This window comes from Haliotis asinina, chromosome 13 (genome assembly GCF_037392515.1).
Source record: "Haliotis asinina isolate JCU_RB_2024 chromosome 13, JCU_Hal_asi_v2, whole genome shotgun sequence".
NCBI classification, from domain to species: Eukaryota; Metazoa; Mollusca; class Gastropoda; order Lepetellida; family Haliotidae; genus Haliotis; species Haliotis asinina.
The window spans coordinates 38950742-38968037 of NC_090292.1; the positions used below are offsets into that span (position 1 = coordinate 38950742).

At 39.9% G+C, this 17296-nt stretch overlaps 1 protein-coding gene across 3 annotated transcripts in view; it reads left to right on the forward strand.

Annotated features, from left to right (window-relative positions):
• LOC137260180 (atrial natriuretic peptide receptor 1-like) overlaps positions 1-13896 on the forward strand; it is a 52221-nt gene extending 38325 nt beyond the window's left edge. For 2 of the 3 annotated variants that reach the window (XM_067797875.1, XM_067797874.1), the window contains exon 8: positions 333-739. Coding sequence is in view for 2 of the 3 variants with exons in the window: in XM_067797874.1 (XP_067653975.1) it covers positions 333-460 (128 nt within the window). In the remaining variant the exon portion in view is untranslated. Of the gene's footprint in view, positions 1-332; positions 740-13540 lie in introns of those variants that run through there. The other variant, XM_067797876.1, reaches the window with a different exon arrangement.
• Positions 13897-17296: the final 3400 nt, after the last annotated feature.

Genomic DNA, 17296 nt, shown 5'->3' on the forward strand with positions numbered 1-17296 from the left:
TGGCAAAGCTGAATGATGAGGATTCGCAATCATTATTTCACTTTATTGGATTTACTTTTTTGTGTAAGTGAAATTCATTGGTTTCACTGCAAACCGACTATACAGATGATACCGTTATGTTGTGGGTCTGACAGGGCCAGAGTTTATCACTTTACCAAACATCAGACTGAATGTTAGTGATAGAACTGTAATCACCCTAATTACGGAGATATCACGAGAATCTAATGAGATCAGGCAGCCACGATAATCATCCGTTAACGGGTCATAATGTCCTAGTGGGTATGTCGACCACACGTGTGTTTGGCACTATTATTGACACTAAATCATTTCAGAAGGATTTCCAGAGTATGGTATAGTGATCATCGTGCTGGGGTCCATCCTGCTGCTGGTGCTCGTGGTCGCCTTCCTCATCTACAGATGGAAGTTCAGCAACTATCATACTATGTCACATTCCACGTGATAGACTAGACAGAATTCACACGTATATATCTCTTCAACTCAGAACTATGTTGATTGATGCGTAGAACTAAAACCCGATCATGTGACAATCGGGCACATGCTGTACATGTATACAACCAGCTATTTATCATCTACAAGCAATATATCATCATCAGGCATACTGTACATCATCAGCACAACCATCTCTCTCTGACTCTCTCATGTAGCATGTTGTGTAGATGATGTATATATATGATACACACACACACACACACACGCACACACATGCACTCTTCAAAAAGAGAAATGCAAAACCCAAATATCAATGAAAACTTGGTGTTGTTCAAGGACGTGTAGATCAGCGGGTGGATTACGGCGTCAACGTACCAGTCTATCGATCTGATTCAAAATATGTTCGACTGGGTTTAGATCCGGGGATGTGGAAGGCCAGGAGAGGGTACCGATGCTGTTATTGGCCAGGTAGTCCATGGTGCCATGTGCTGTGTGGGGCCTGGCGTTGTCCTGTTGGAAGAGCTGCCATTGACGGTCATCAAGGTGAACGACGCGGGAATGGAGAATCTGGTTGATGTATCGAATGGCCGTCAGACAGCCTTGGAGAAACACAAGTTCCGATCTGCGTGTGTATGAGATCGCTCCAAACACCATGACACACCCTTCAAGGGAATCTGTCCACCTGTCTGATGAAGTTAGGAGCAAAACATTCATGACTTCGTCTATAGACTCTGTCTCTACCATCACGTTGCCTGGGGAGATAACGGGATTCATATGCGCATAAACCATATGCGCCTCCAGTTTGCCAGGTTCCATGGCATCACTGTGTTACACCATCTCACTCGATGTAGTCGTGTCAAGGAGGGGTCAACTTTTGGACGTTTGGCACGAATTCCTACTTCTCGGAGACGGTTCATGATTGTCTGATCGGACACTCTTCGGTCTCTGAACTGTTCTTGTGCTGTGTCCCGGATGTACAGATTTTGTTTCAGGTGTGGTGACTCTAGCTCTTCCTGATCTTGGACGGTCATATGTCGAATTCTTTTTGACAAAATCAATCTCACAATCGAGTTTTTGTGCTGGGATGAACGTTGAAGATCCTTGCCACCTCACTTGCGATCGTCCAATTGTCTGAATTCGGCAGCGCTGAGACGTACACGTCCGTGTACAGTACTTGCAAAGACTGTGGATGAAATTTTGAGATTCATTTGGGTCTTTTATAGTCACACACTGTACTCATGCTATGCACGTGAGAAACAATTTTTGTGCTCGATATTCATGGTTAATGACATCCACGCCCATCTTGACAATCCTGATTGATAAAACCGTTCAAAATCATTTTCGGTTGCGTTTGGTCAAACACGATCTACTAAAACATTCCAGAAACAATGTGCAACCCTGAAAAAATGTTTGAATTTCATTTTGCGTTTCCTTTTTTGAAGAGTGTGAATATATAATCTACATCATACATACATACATACACACACACACACAGACACACAGACATACATACATACATACATACATACATACATACATACATACATACATACATACATACATATCCTACTATTAATAAAGAGACACTTATATTGCGCATTACTCAAAAAGGGTTTAGAGCTGATGAGGCAGGTCATAAGATGACGTTTGAATGACACCATATCTGGAGATCCTCTGGGATGCTGTTCCACGCTACTGTCGCTGCATATGAGAGGGAACGTTGGCTATGTCTTACAGTCTTGATGCAACATAGAAACTTGGACTTAGAGCGTAGGGATGGAGGACGAGAGATGGGCATGAGGTCCTGTAGGTATTACCGGACAGACACTGGTGGGATAAGCAGAGGTTCTTTGAAAGTAATCCTGTGCCGCAATGGAAGCCAGTGTAAATCCCTCAAGATCGGAATGATAGGGTTATGCTTATGGACGAGTGATACAATCCGGATGGCTGTACACGCTGGAGACGATTTATCTGCACTGCAGGGGGTTCATCAAGGAGACTGTTACAATAGTCGATCCTTGTCATGACTAGGGACAGTGTGAGAATAATGGTTGATTCTTTACTTTTCTTGATATTGCTGAGGTTCCCCAAATGCATAAAGCAGATCTTGGTTTTTTAACTGTTCTGATTATCCGTTGGGAGGTCAGTGTCTTAGATTACGCCTTTGACACACTCTGACACTGATACCTCAGGATATTCCAATATCCAAGGTTGTGAGTCCAGATTCTAAACGCCTGGACTTTGGTCCAACCACAACACACTCCAGCTTTTTCAAGCTTGTTGTTCGACGTCCATTTCTGTATGTCATGACAGCAGTTTGTCATAGCTCGAGCTGCCCGCAGTGCTTCAGATTGATTAGGCTTGAAGAGTGATGCCAGCTGAGTGTCATCTGCATAGATGCCTGTTGATCCCATGTACCCTAATGACTGATCCAAGTGCCTTGGTGTACAGTGTAAACAGAAGTGGACCCAAAACCGATCCGTGTGGCACACCGCTTGAGAAATTCACTAAATGGACACCACTGATACACCGATTGATACCGATTCGGCGAATAGGATTCAAGCGAGGACCATACAGAACCACTCAGGAAGAAGTTATCCTTGACACGATCGAGTAGCATTCGGTGGTCTATGGTGTCAAAGGCCGTCCTTAAATCTAACAACACCAGGAGACCAACAATACCACTGTCAGTACCAAGTCTAAAGTTGTTGGGGAATTCCAATAAGGCTGTCTCCGTACTGTGTTGAGGACGGTGTGCCGATTGGAATGGCTCGTACAAATTGTGACGCTCAGGATGTTCAGGCAATCACTTTCCAACAGTTCTTTCTGTCACCTTGGAGATAGCCGACAGGATTGAGACTGGCCTGTAGCTCTGTAACTCATCCTTGTCCACAGTGGGTCTGTTTCTTCAGTAATGGTTTCACTGTCAGTTTCTTTATACTTTGTGGAACCTAACCCAAGACTTAAATTGACAATTTGAAGAATCACTGGTGTGAGAATATTACTAATTACAATTTTGGTCAGTATAGGATCCAGCACACAGGATGTTGGTTTGGATTTTATAATTAGAGCTAAACACTTGATCGTGAATGGAGCAATCTCTGCGAGACAGTCAGATTCGGAGGAAAGATGGATGTATGAGAGAGACTACATCGTGTGGAAATGTCTGATAGATTTTTGCGATTTTTCAGTGGAAAAGTCTGAAAACTGTTGAGCGAGGTATTCAATGTTAGGCAGAGAGGCCATTAGTGTGAACATGAGGTTATATAGAGCATTTGGGTTGGACATGCTATCTCTGATTCATGAGTTCATGAATTCGGTTTTGAATAACTTGATAGGCTAAGCTACTTATACTTTGTTTCGAAGAATACAGTACCTGGAGCCGTGTCTTACACCAGAGTTCTCCTCTGATAGCTGAGATGAATATCCAAGCCATTTCTACATGGTCTGTGGGGGATCTCCCTAACTTTCTCAAGGACATGATTGTGAAGGAGCACCAGGAGGAATGTGCTGTAGAGGTCAACTATGTCCGCACATTCAGATGGTGTTGCACTAGGGAACCTCGGCTTCTGGATAGCTGATCTAAATTATTCCTTATCTTTCCCTGATGTGTTTCCGCAGTGTATTGACTTGGTCGGATGAGGTGGTCTGGTAGTATCAAGCCCAGTAAGGAAGGGGTTATGATCCGATACCTGAAGATCTGTAACTCTTACATCAGTAATACAATCTCTGGACAGTACCCAGTCCAGGATATGGCCACTCTTGTGAGTTGGGTCAGACCCTAATTGTTTACAGTTGTGACGAGACATAATCTACACCAGATCATATATATCATCTGCACAACACAAAATATATTTATCATAAATCCTACTATACCCTATTACACAACCTTTTGTATATGTTCTACACAATATAGGATACATCAATAAACAACCTGGCATGCATCACACGGGTCGCGCATGATAATTAAGTGCCTCATGGTATATTAAACGTATTATATATTCAATATCCACTGGTAATTACAGGTTTCGTTTATACAAAGTTGGACATAACCTTTTCCACTTTGTACAATAGTGCCAGACAAAGCACCATGCTAGGGTTTTCTTGCATTTATTTCATGTTTCTCTGTAACGTTGTAAAACATCTTCTGTAACGTTGTACAACATCTTCTGTAACGTTCCAAACATATGATGCGAAATAAACTGTTCACTCTCAGAAATAATGATTGTCCATTCTAAAGTCACATCAGTTCATCTGCAGCTTAAGGGATGTTTTATAACTGACGTGTTGCGAGCGTTAGATATGACACAACAATTGTTGGGGAAATGGAAGTTTATCTTTGACATTGGTACGTTGGTGATCAGCAAACAATCACTAATGCCAGGTTTTAATCCAGATTTTGCACAAATTAGCCAAAGATTAAAGGAGAATATATTCTACAATTAATATCATGGAAGATAAAAACTGCTTCCAATTAAATGTGAGTATTACAATACGTATCAAAAGTCGTCAGTGAACTCAGTCAGCATATCTTGACTGACCAACGTGATGTCGTCCTGATGTTACTTCCTTTGGTGTATTTGGACTGACCACCCAAGTATGTGTAACTTACAGTTTAGTTTCATGTGATTTGTCAATACCTTCTTGTGCTTCTCACGTCTTTTGCATTAGATCCTCTGAAAACATCCGATAAGTCGAATTACAATCAGGAGAGGATAGGGAAAGGTGTTAGTTTTCGTTTCCTCTTTTTTATGGAGGTTATTTCCACAGTTGTAACCGAGTTTATGTGCAACATCTGCTTTATTAATGATGGACTGGTATGTTTCTTTACGAAGATGAATGCATCATTTAACATCCTGACCTTTGATATTGTGGATCATATTGAAAACCAATATATAATAGACGTTAGCGTACGTGGACTGATTTTGGATACAGAACTGTGCCCAAACCTGCGTTTACTGTGTTTAAATGTACGCCTTGTTTTCCCGTTTACACACTTTCAATTTTTTTAGATTGTGAAGGGCGACGGACATGATATTAAGCATTGTTCCATGGCTTCCTGGCGTGAGTTGTTTGCAGTAAGTGTGTTTAAGCAATTGTAGAGGACATGGGATACACTAGTCATCTATGTTGTTCAGTTCAACAAAGAAATGTTTTATAACATCACGAACATTCCAAAAATGTTTAGTTTAAACGTTGTGTTGTTAAACTATAAACAATCTCGTGTCAAGACAGAAGCATCACATATGATTACAGAAATAAAGAACTACAGCTCCGAAAAAGGCCCACACTTTGAGATATGTTAATTAAATATAATGCATTTTTGTCATCTTCATTCCTTATTTTCATCATTACAGTTGTGGCATTTGGATGTACTGTTGGCAAATGTGCCAACATAATCTTGAGAATATTGAAGTCAATATGTCAAGGGTCGGATAGAAACTTTCAGCAAAATACTGTACAAATCCATGAATTATACATTTACGCTGGCGTCTTCCTTTAACATTAGACCAACGTTCATTAAATGATGAGGTTCAGTAATAAAAAAATTACTTTACTACGTATTTTTTGACAAAAGGCATCATTGAAGTATTTTCTCAAACAAATTAGTGAGTGAGTGAGTGAGTTTAGTTTTACGTCGCACTTAGCAATATTCCAGCTATATGGCGACGGACTGTAAATAATCGAGTCTGGACCAGACAGTCCAGTGATCAACAACATGAGCATCGATCTGCGCAATTGGGAAACGATGACATGTGTCAACCAAGCCAGCTAGTCCGACCACCCGATCCCGTTAGTCGCCTCTTACGTCAAACAAATTAATTGCTTCCAGCAGAATTATAAGGCACAGTTACTGCTAGGTTAGAATCATATATAATTGGCTGTATCATAATTCAAATGAAAACATGAATTCAGAATTGCTGTATTTCTGCAATGAATTGCAAACAATATGTCTAGAATCCCTAGTTAACAACCAGAAGGATGATAAAAAGTATACATAACAAAATAAGTCATACTCGGGATACCTTCAGCATTGAAAGATAACCTCAAATATTCCCAAACATGCATTTGTGTCCCAACAATCCTCTCAACAATTACACGTCTGTACATCTGTACACATTCACATTCTGTCATGAGGTTGGATTGCACCAACTACATATGTTTCTGTTTTTAATCACCAAACAATGCCCAGGTACCTCTCCAGATTAAATTTTAGTGGAAATGAAATTACTTCTTGAACTTTTGTAACTTGTTAGAATATAAGTGGAATATAAATTAAATGACAAGACTGGAAAAAAATATAAACCAATTTATATGTAGCATTGTAAACAAAATCTCATTCACAGAAGGGAATGGTCATTTCCACATACCATCGTGAACTGAACGTTCAGTTTCATGCAGAAGGTCTGAGTTCATATCTGACAAATCAAGAGTTGAATAGATTCCTGTGCCAGGATGTGAATACGTGCTGTAACCGTCATTAAAAATGCATGATTAGAACTCACCTTTAGTATTTGTTGTTGTATCAGCCCAGACTGTGTGGTACCTATTCAATCCCCAATGATGAAAGCAGATTCAGGGAATTGATCATAGAGGGAATGCATACTCGTATCGGCTGGATAAACGTCTAATGAAGGAGAGTTGCACAACTAGCACAAAGCAAATGGAAATACAAATGGATTAATGAAGCAAAACTATGTGTAATTAGCTAATCTGTTACCGTTGATTAACGTTCGGATACGGAGAGTGAAGCACCGGATTACTGAATCAACAGGTAATGAGTTTACATAGTAAACAAGATTGGTTACAGCTAGCTATTGTTCGGATATCGCGGGAATCGGATTGTCGGGGTCCGGACTAACGCGGCCTGACTGTACACGTGCAATGGAAGTCAACATATGTCTATTGTAAAAAGAAGTTCCGTCCATAGACCTTGGAGTCATACATGTACTAAATATTACGTTACAAATCGTGAATTACGTCGGATGTCAAAGACTGTATATCAAAAGTTTACGTTTAATACTAGCATAATTTATATGATATGACACCTTTATTACCACAATGTCATGCCGGTCATTTGAAGAAAGACGCATTTTAAAAGTTAATGAAGGTGGCTTACCTGATAATCTTCAGTTACATAATTCTTACACAACTTTCCATGAAAAGGACCTGCCCGTACAAAATGAAGATTTCCATACCAAAATTATACACAGGGCACATTCTCTTGCATCTTTCGAAAACCGTTTTCCTTACCTTACCATTATGTTGATGATCTTAATTTCTTGGATGTTGAGGACGATAGACATTTCTCTGGCTAAGTGTTGTACAAGTGATATTTGACATCTGAAAAACTCACCCCGTCTTGTATCATCCTGCAAAGAACAACTATTAAAAGGATCATTAAATAGAAATTCAGCTTGAAATACATTTTTCAAATGATTTAACCATTCCCCTATCACATATAAATTTCTTTAATTTTTGTCGACTTTTTAAACATCTATTTTGTTTACAAAATGACGTCAGACTTTGAGATGTCAGCATTTCTTTCCTCGTGTCCCATGCACAACAGCTTTCTACAAAAAAATTTTTTTTCTTTTGGTTTCCTACAGTTCGTAAAAAGAGGTGTACTGTTTAGCGGCGGTGCGATTGATACACGTTATTTTTCATACCGCTTGCAGAATCGATATATTTACAGCATCATCAATAAAATGTTCTACATTCTATCAAGTTTGTCAAAGACCAATTTGATAACCAGGTTTAGTTCTCTTCTTGAGATGTCGTAAAGAAAGTGTTACATAGAGACTCATACCAAACGTATTTCTCATACGAGGAGATATTCGATGTGGATTTTCCTTTGGTCATGTTCATTTTCGGAAACTGTCACCTGAGGTCCAAAGGTAGATGAAAGGTGTCTAATCGGTCAGCTGTATCCAGCATACTTATGTTGGTAAAGAGGTCAGGAGAACAAAGAAAATAATCATTAACACTACAGCCATGCAGCCCGACAAATGTGTATTTACAGTGTTCATCTCCAAATAGCACTCTGCCTATGATACGTTTATCAAGTGTGACTGGGCTTTGGATAACATAATGCCTTTCTATGTCTGTCATCTCCTAGAGGCCTTACCACCGAGGGGCACTGAACTGACGTTGGTCAGAATTGTCCGTCTGTTATGCACAATGAGAGAAGATTTGCTCTCACACTCTTGAAATACGAACTTCTATTTATATAAAGTAATATATTAAAGCAGCTTGTGGATCCTACCATGTCTCCGATCTTGTGTATACTGTTATTGCTTTGTCAGTGATGTCACTGTAATATACAGATCAATACACCGTCGATTGGAAGGTTGTTCCTGTAACAGCCGTTGCTTCAGTCTTGAAGAATCACCATGTTCCATTGGGTGTTCCTCATACTGTTCCTCCAGATACTGTGTAGGGCAATGTCAGCATCTTCATCATGTGGCGAATTACAGTTTCTGCGACACACAGGTTTAGATGGCGTCTTGTATACCGAAACACTTGTAGCTGTTCACGTCGTAGAAGGAGGGTCTTTATGTACGTAACGTTGTTACCGTCACCCCATCTGTAACATGCTGCTGTACAACCCAGTGTTACAACGTACAAGTCCTTCGTAAACACAGGAGGTACTGATGATGGCAGTACTATGCAGGTGAGCAGAATTCTCAAGCAAAACTATATTTGAATAAATACTATATATCATCTCCAGAAAATAAGTCTCGCTTTTACATCGAATGAGTCTCCACTGCTGTTGAAAAGGCAGTATAGTGATTGCAATTATACGAAGTGAATCACAATAACATTGACACATTCGATACATACAGTTGTATCTACTTTACTACTTTGAAGGTGAAAAAACATTATGCTAGAATGGAAGACGATTTCATCTGTAGATTTACAAAGTAGATAGCTTTGCTTATGGATATATATAAGGCATTGATAGCAGCTTTAACCAAGACTGAAACCGCTTTTTATGGCAATCAAAACACGCCATATTTGCCCTATTCACCAAGTGTAACAACATTACACTACATACACCAACATCATGTTTACAAAACTTCACACAACAGGATTAACGTATTCACTTCTCCAGTGAATCCCACAATTCACCAGAATAGAGTTAGGATGACTATGAGAATCAAATATCTTGAACGAAACCAAAGAGAAAATATTCTTAAACCCACATTGTAAATATTTAACATAATCTAAGGCCTTTGATGCTTTCTGAACAAGAACTTCAGTATCCATTGACCAAACTGTTTGAAAGTTTAACAGCAGATTTAATCTTAGAATCCATGCTCAATAATAGTGTAAATCTTTCATCATGAATACCTGTATTTCAAACTGAGAAGGAGAATAATTTACAATTAATGGAATCAAATACCTTTCTGATATCATCAACAACAACAACAAAACTACAACAAAAGGGAAAATACAAAAAACAAAACCAAAACCAAACAACAACAACAACAACAAAACCAAAAACAAAAAAAAAAAAACCATGAACTTCTTGTAACGTACAGAACTTTCCCATGACACATCTTGTTTCTATAATAATTAGTCTGCTTGCCTTTCTTGTGTAGTGGTGGAACCAGCCCTTTAGTCTATGTTATAGGGAAATTGCCATTGTTTTCAGAATATTCTTAAACAACACATACACAAATGGTAACAGTTGAGTTTTACAACATTTATTCATTTTTGGAGTTACGACACATGACTACTAGCTTTACAGTCCTTCAGATTGTCCATAGCATCAATACGTTTTATTTTTTTTCAATTGATCAAACCTATATGAAGTGTTTTAAGCTTATTTATTGAATTAGTTACTCCTAGCTCTTATGACGGAGAAACTAATTACATATTGATCATGCGACACTATATAGTCGATAAAAGGGAAGGGAATATTCCAGTTTTAAGTGCTATATTTTGTATAAGAGGTTGTATTATTAACTGGATTAGAACGTGTGTAGTCAATTGACAACGATTAGAAATTTCCATTTAGCAGTCAGCGTGTTTTGTTTCAGCAACAGATGTTTTGAATAATTTAACAGTTCATCGATTTGTTAACTGAAAAATCATTTCACCATATCGTCTTTTCGATCATTCCTACGGCCCACAGCTGTATGTCACATTTTTCTTCTCTTGCCAAGAAAATAATTATGACCCCATGTTTCTGTGATACTAGTATGTAATGCAATGACAAAACACCCTTGAATGTATTAAGTACTTGAACTTGATGCTCGTTCAATGGGCATTCTAGAGTAAAAAATGAAACATACAGCTTCATGGATTACAACTTCCTGTTTATTACGTTGAGCGACGTTTCGATGTAGATTCTTACATCGTTTTTAGGCTAAATGTGAATTCAACCAAACAGTGAGACACTTATAGACATATAACAGCGGATTAACATTAACAACAGCATGTGATAGAGTAAACAAGTACATGACAGGAGGAGGCCAGTAGGGAACTGAAACAACAAAGAGAATAGTGATGAAGCCAATGAGTGGGATGTGTAGTAACAAAACAGACACAATGCTTCGATGGTTTGATTAGTTGTTCATAGGTCGATGGTATGCAGTATCCTTCGTCTCTATCGATCGAATGTTTTTGTCGGCGGATTTCGATGGCTTCTAACGGTTTCCTTTTTGTGAAGTCATGTTTCTTGGTTGACAGGACTTCGAATTCGTCGAACTTGATGCAATGACTGGGGAATTTTTATTCATGGTCTGAGAGGGCTGATATGTTGTCTGCCTAGGCTGCAGAGGATTTGTGTTCTTTTATGCGGGTGTCAACAGGGCGGGAGGTTTCACCTATATATGAATCTCCACATTCACAGTTTATCACCCCATGGTACCGTCAAAGGGGTAGGACGTGGTTTTCGTGTGCTCCTGACCACCCACTAATTTGACCCCAAGCGCAGTGTCGTATGACTAACAAAGGTGGTAAGCACAAGAGTGGCGGCAACCGAAAGAAAAATTCAAACAACCCTCCTAATGAAGAAAAATGTCCTAAAACGTTAAATATTGATACAGAAGAAAGTATCTTACAGACACTGGAACAAATAGGAGCAATAGCGTCTCAACAAGGTTACTCTGTGTCGGGTATGTACAACACTGGATTTCCTTTAGGACAGTTTACTACCGCCCCAATACTACCCCCCAGCCCCCGCGGCGGTACCACTGGCATCCCCAGCCATTACCGCACAGCCTCCCTAGGAAGACCAGCTCTTCCTTGCAATCAGACAGATGGACGATAAATTCCTCGGTAAACTGGAAGAGATAGAGGGCAACATTAGTGGAATCACTAGGAGAGTTGATACGATAGAAAAGGAGATGCAAGCAATGAGAGAGACTACTGGTAATGTAGAACTAGCAGCAACGTACCAGGAAGAGAAGTTCAGCGAAATGGAGAGAGGACTGGATGGACAGAATCAGAGGATTGAGGAGCTGAACAAAAAGATAAGCGAGATCGGTAAAGGGAGTAGTGAGATGGACATCAACACACTGAAGGAGAGCATCCTCGATATCCAGGCAAGATCGATGAGAGACAACCTTGTTTTCATAGGACTGAATGAAGAAACAAACGAATATTGTAAGATGGTAGTGTCTGATTTTATCTCCGATAAATTAAAGATAGACAAGAATGTTGATCTAGTCAGAGTCCACAGGATGGGACCCACTCGTAATGACGTTGAGCGTAAGAACAGACGAAGACCAATTGAGGCCAATTTCACAGATTACAGAGACCGTACATCGGTGAGACAGGCGTCATTTGAGCACCTGAAAGGTACTAGATACTATGTTAATGAACAATTCCCCAAGGGAATAGAGGAGCGCAGAAAGGTATTGTACCCAGTTTGAAGGGCCGCTTATCAGGCAAGCAACAGAGCTGTGCTAACAGTCGACAGTTTGTACATTAACGGACGACTCTATACCCCAGGTAAAGCTGTGCCCAGCTCCAAATGTACCACCCTAACCAGGTCACACAAGGTGCAAGAATTATGGCAACAAAGGACCGACACCAGACCCAGAAAACCAGCAGTCATGACGCCGATGGAGAGCTCCGCCTAGGACAATCCCGAACACACAGCACACCAATGTAAGCTCAAAATCACGTCCCTTAATGTCTGTTGCATACGTACTAGACTTTTAAATCCGGATTTCTGCGAACATGTATCTGCTTTTGATATTTGGTGTTTTACTGAGACCCAAATTTGTTATTTAGATAATGTGGGCATCGAAGTGGTTGACGTGCACACTAATAATAGGCCGAATGATGGGAGAAAACGTGTCTCTGGTGGTATTATGATAGCAGTCAATAAACGGTTAAGCAACCGTGTTAAGATAGTACCACAAACTAATGACATCTTACTTTGCTGTAAGATACTTGGATGTATATACATACCAAAGAACACTCTCCGGAGCTTGAACGGTACATCATCACTATGTGTAGCCAAATCAGATATGTCTGTGTTGCTGGGGACCTGAATCCACGAACAAGTTATTTACCCGATTATGTAGAAATGGGCGAATTTGTCCCTCGCAATATAGACGAGTTTACTTAAGAATGCTGGAGTTAACTTAGTGAGAGAATCAATGGTCTGACCTTTCAACAAACTCACATGGTTATAAACTGATTGAACAACTGAAATTGTTTGATAATCTTGTGAAACCAATCCTTCTCTATGGCGCCAAAGTGTGGGGATTTGAAACAGTTACCATCTTCGAAAGTGTCCATCTTAAATTCTGTAAATATATTTTGAATGTGAAACAATCAACTCCAGATTTACGGTATACGGTGAATTAGGTAGATACCCCATCAGTATATCCGTTAGAGTTAGAATGATATCAAACTGGGCAAAAATGTTATGTTGTACTGGCAAATTAAATGCCATTTTTTATCATTTCAGGTACAATCTATATACTTCAAATGCTGATTTTAATTTTTTATTGATATCAAGTGTCAAACGCATCCTTCAGGATACGGGACAGTTCAAGCAGTTATGGTAGGGCTCTGCTGTCGACTCATCGAAGGGTTTCTATTTTTAGAACCTTATTTGTTACAGCTACCTCATCACTATAGACGATGGATATCTAAATTTAGAATGTCCATTGAAACTGGACGTTGGTACGGCATCGAACGATGTGATAGAACCTGCCGACTTTGTGCATCATCTGACTGTGATGAACTTCACTTCCTATTATACTGCTCAGCACTCAAAGCCCTCAAACATAAATTTCTTCCTCAATATTTCTGTAAACACCCCACCATTGAAAACTTTGTGTATCTAATGAAATGTGACTGTTTACCGCTTAATTCATAAATTGCCAGATTCATCAAAACTGGACTTTGCTCTATGTTTTAGTATACATGAAACTGCTGTATGTTCTCTATGTCACCTTATGTGATTTTTGAGAATAAAATTTCTGTTCTGTTCTGTTCATCTTGTAAATCACTCCTTTTGGGGCTGCATACTAGTGGGTGGGTTACGGTCATTGGCTTGGAGGATGGTCCTGAGGGTTGGAGAGCCAGAGAAGGTGGTGTCGATGCCTGCTTGTTGTTTATGAGTCTGCTAATATGAAGGGAGGTCTTGCAATGTAAGGAAGGGTAATTCTGATGGGGCCGGTTTCTTGCTTGGTCAGTTTGGGATTGTCCTGGAGCAAGAACAAAACAAAACACTGCTATACTTTACACTGCTTCAATAGTTGCAACTTCCCATTTTCTGATCAACTCCATCAGTCATATCGGAAAACCAAATGAACATGTGTGTTTTTTGAATTCATCATGATGTGTATAGTTCCACTTGACGTGATTCTGGGTCCAGTCTATTTGTTTAATTCTGTTCAGTTGATTGCAACGAATTCCGCCTGGAGAACTGTCAATCTGTGAGTGTTGCCTGTAGAAGCGGATTCTCGTATTTTCCATCGCCCTAGTTACTCTGCCATCTTGACTCTGGGGTCAGCAACATCGGGATGCGTGCTCAGACACGCTGGACCAATCAGGTATATTGTATTTGCGATATGTTGAGAATAAACTACGTTGTCGTGATTGAAATAAAATAACGAGCCCCATCATTTTGGGTGCTAAACTGAGCATTCAAAGTGGATATTCGTTGAAGAAATAAGTATACTCTTTTTGCTGTTGACACTAGCCCAATCCATTTTGGACTTGTCTGCCTGCACCGTTATCAAGTGGGGCAGAAATCTCCGTGAGATTGGCTGACGAAGGAGAACAATTGTAAGTTTTCTCATCAGTTATCAAGCAGATATATTCCTAGAGAGACTGAACAGTGAAGGTGTTTAATCTTAAACCGCACTCCGCAATATTCCAGCTATATGGCAGGGGTCTGTAAATAATCGAGTCTGGACCAGATAAACAAGTGGTCAGCAGCTCGAATCTGGACAAGACAATCCAGTGGTCAACAGCATAAGTATCCATCTGCGCAATTGGAAATCGATGGCATTTCTCAACCAAGCCAGCGAGCCTGGGCTACTGATGGCCATTTTTCTAACCTGGACCTTCACGGGTCGTATGCGCAACACAAACTGTCGTGCCATTTAAGGAGTAGCTGGGTGAGGTAAATTTGTTTCATGCCTCTACTACAGTTCAACCATTACTCTGTGCACTGCTGATAGCAATCATGCGTTCCACTTTGCTATCCAGTGGTGGAAAGCTGAAGCGATCTACAACACGAAGTCAGCAGGTGGACTTTGGGATACGAAGATTATTGCATCGACTTTCATCTTCTCTCCTAACGTGGTACATAAAATCAGCGTCAGAATAACACCTACTCATTTCCTGGTGAGTGCGTTGTGTTATGGTTTATAATTTGCCGTGACAAAAGCTGTAAGAAATGCACTCAGAAGCGATTGGATACAGTGAGCGAACGCTCCCTCACAGAGAACAAACGTTTCAAGCATATATTTTTGGAAGCAGTGGTTATTTCAAAAGTAGGAAGTGTTTTCGCGTCATTGTATCGACCACGTTACCTACTCTAGACATCCAATTTAATGATTTGCTTCAAACAACAAGCAAGGGCTATTTAAGATAAATCGTCCGTGCAAACAGCATCATGTACATGTATTTATCAATGCTGACTAATTCCTCTTAATCCGTGAGCTTCGGTGCTTAAAGGTATTTGACCTTTAATGAATGATGTGCCCCACTTTTAAATTTCAGATCTTCACTGACGGTGATAGTTTCCTTATAGCCCCAATACGGAAACGTGTGGAAGACGCTATGTCCCTCGGCATCTCTGTCAGTTACTTGGAGTCAGTGGAACTCAAATACCCGTGATAGCTGCTCATGTCCTGTGTGTCTATGCTCCTGTCACCGACAGCCAAGCTTGTCCACAATCTTGTGAAAGTCAAGAGCACTTGTTTTGATTTAATTCTATCAGCCGATTAACAGCTAAATATCTCAGATACTTTGATATATTTTAAGAACATGAAACTTGAATTCACACAGTTGGTCTGACTCTTTAATTGTTGTTCTAAGCTAAAGAGAGAGCTTCTGAAAAAAATAAAAACCCACACACGCACACTGTGGTTATAATCACATTCGAATCACATTCTAGTGCTTGAAGTTGTAACCAGTTAAACTTCATAACAAGTGTGGTAGCAGAACAATAAATTGATTATCAAAGTTACTTGTTCAAGTGGGAAGAGGAATGTTACATTCTGTTTTCATTATATTGGCAATCGACCAGACGTTATTGAGACCACTTATAATTAAAACACTTCTTTTCCACAGGGAATGTAAAGAAGTGTTATAATAAGTCTTAACCCTCTGATCCTTCTTCGGGGCCTCTTAGGCCCGGCATGACATTTAAAAGGTGATTCTGAGTTTACCTTTGGATGTTTTTTCACATGCTTTTATGACTTTTTTTCTAATTGTATTTTATACATATTCTCTAAATTTCTTCCAAAAACTTTGCATTTTCATAATTATTAGAGCGATTTTTAAAAAAAAGTCACACTAACTGCCAAGCGGGCTTGTCAGGCCCAGTGCCTTGGCTGATTTGTAACTCTTTATACTGATATCACATGAAGTGAGGACTTTGCTGCAGGGACTGGCATCTTTCCCAGCAGTGACGTGCAACACATTCATGTCACTTTTTTGTGCAGAACTATTTAAAACATAATTCCTACATGTGGCTTTGCTGAAGTGGCTGGCTGTTCACGGCGTATCCTCGACGTTTACGCGTCTGAAAGTGATTCAGGAGATAGTTTGTATTTGCCATCAAGTGATGAAGATTCTGAATCCTCTGATACAGGAGAGTCTGACACTGACAGTAGTGCTGCTGCTGAAAATTCCATCAAATGCGCTGGTAAAGATGGGAGTGTGTGGTATAGTCAACCGATTACTCAACGTTGTGCACCTGCCCATAATGTTATTCGCGGTCCTTTGAAGAAAGTGATACACACGGACCACATATCGACCGAATCTCATATGTTTCAGGCCTACATTAGTACGGAAATTATAGACATCATTGTCAAATACACAAATGGAGCAGAAGAGAAATGATGAGCGGGGTAAAGAAGCATCTGAGTGGCTGAATACAGATAGGGATGAGATATTTGCACTGATTGGCATACTTTTAGCTTGTGGTCATTTGAAGCAAAATATGGTGGATGTTGATACTTTGTGGAGCACATCGTATGGGCCACCTATCATAAGATGCACAATGAGTAAAACAAGATTCATTGATGATAAATGTTCACGTTCCCAAAGGCGTGCTAAGGACAAATTTGCACCAATACGTGACATCTGGACAAAGTTTGAGTTGTCCCTTCGAAGGTTTTACATACCAGGCGTCAAT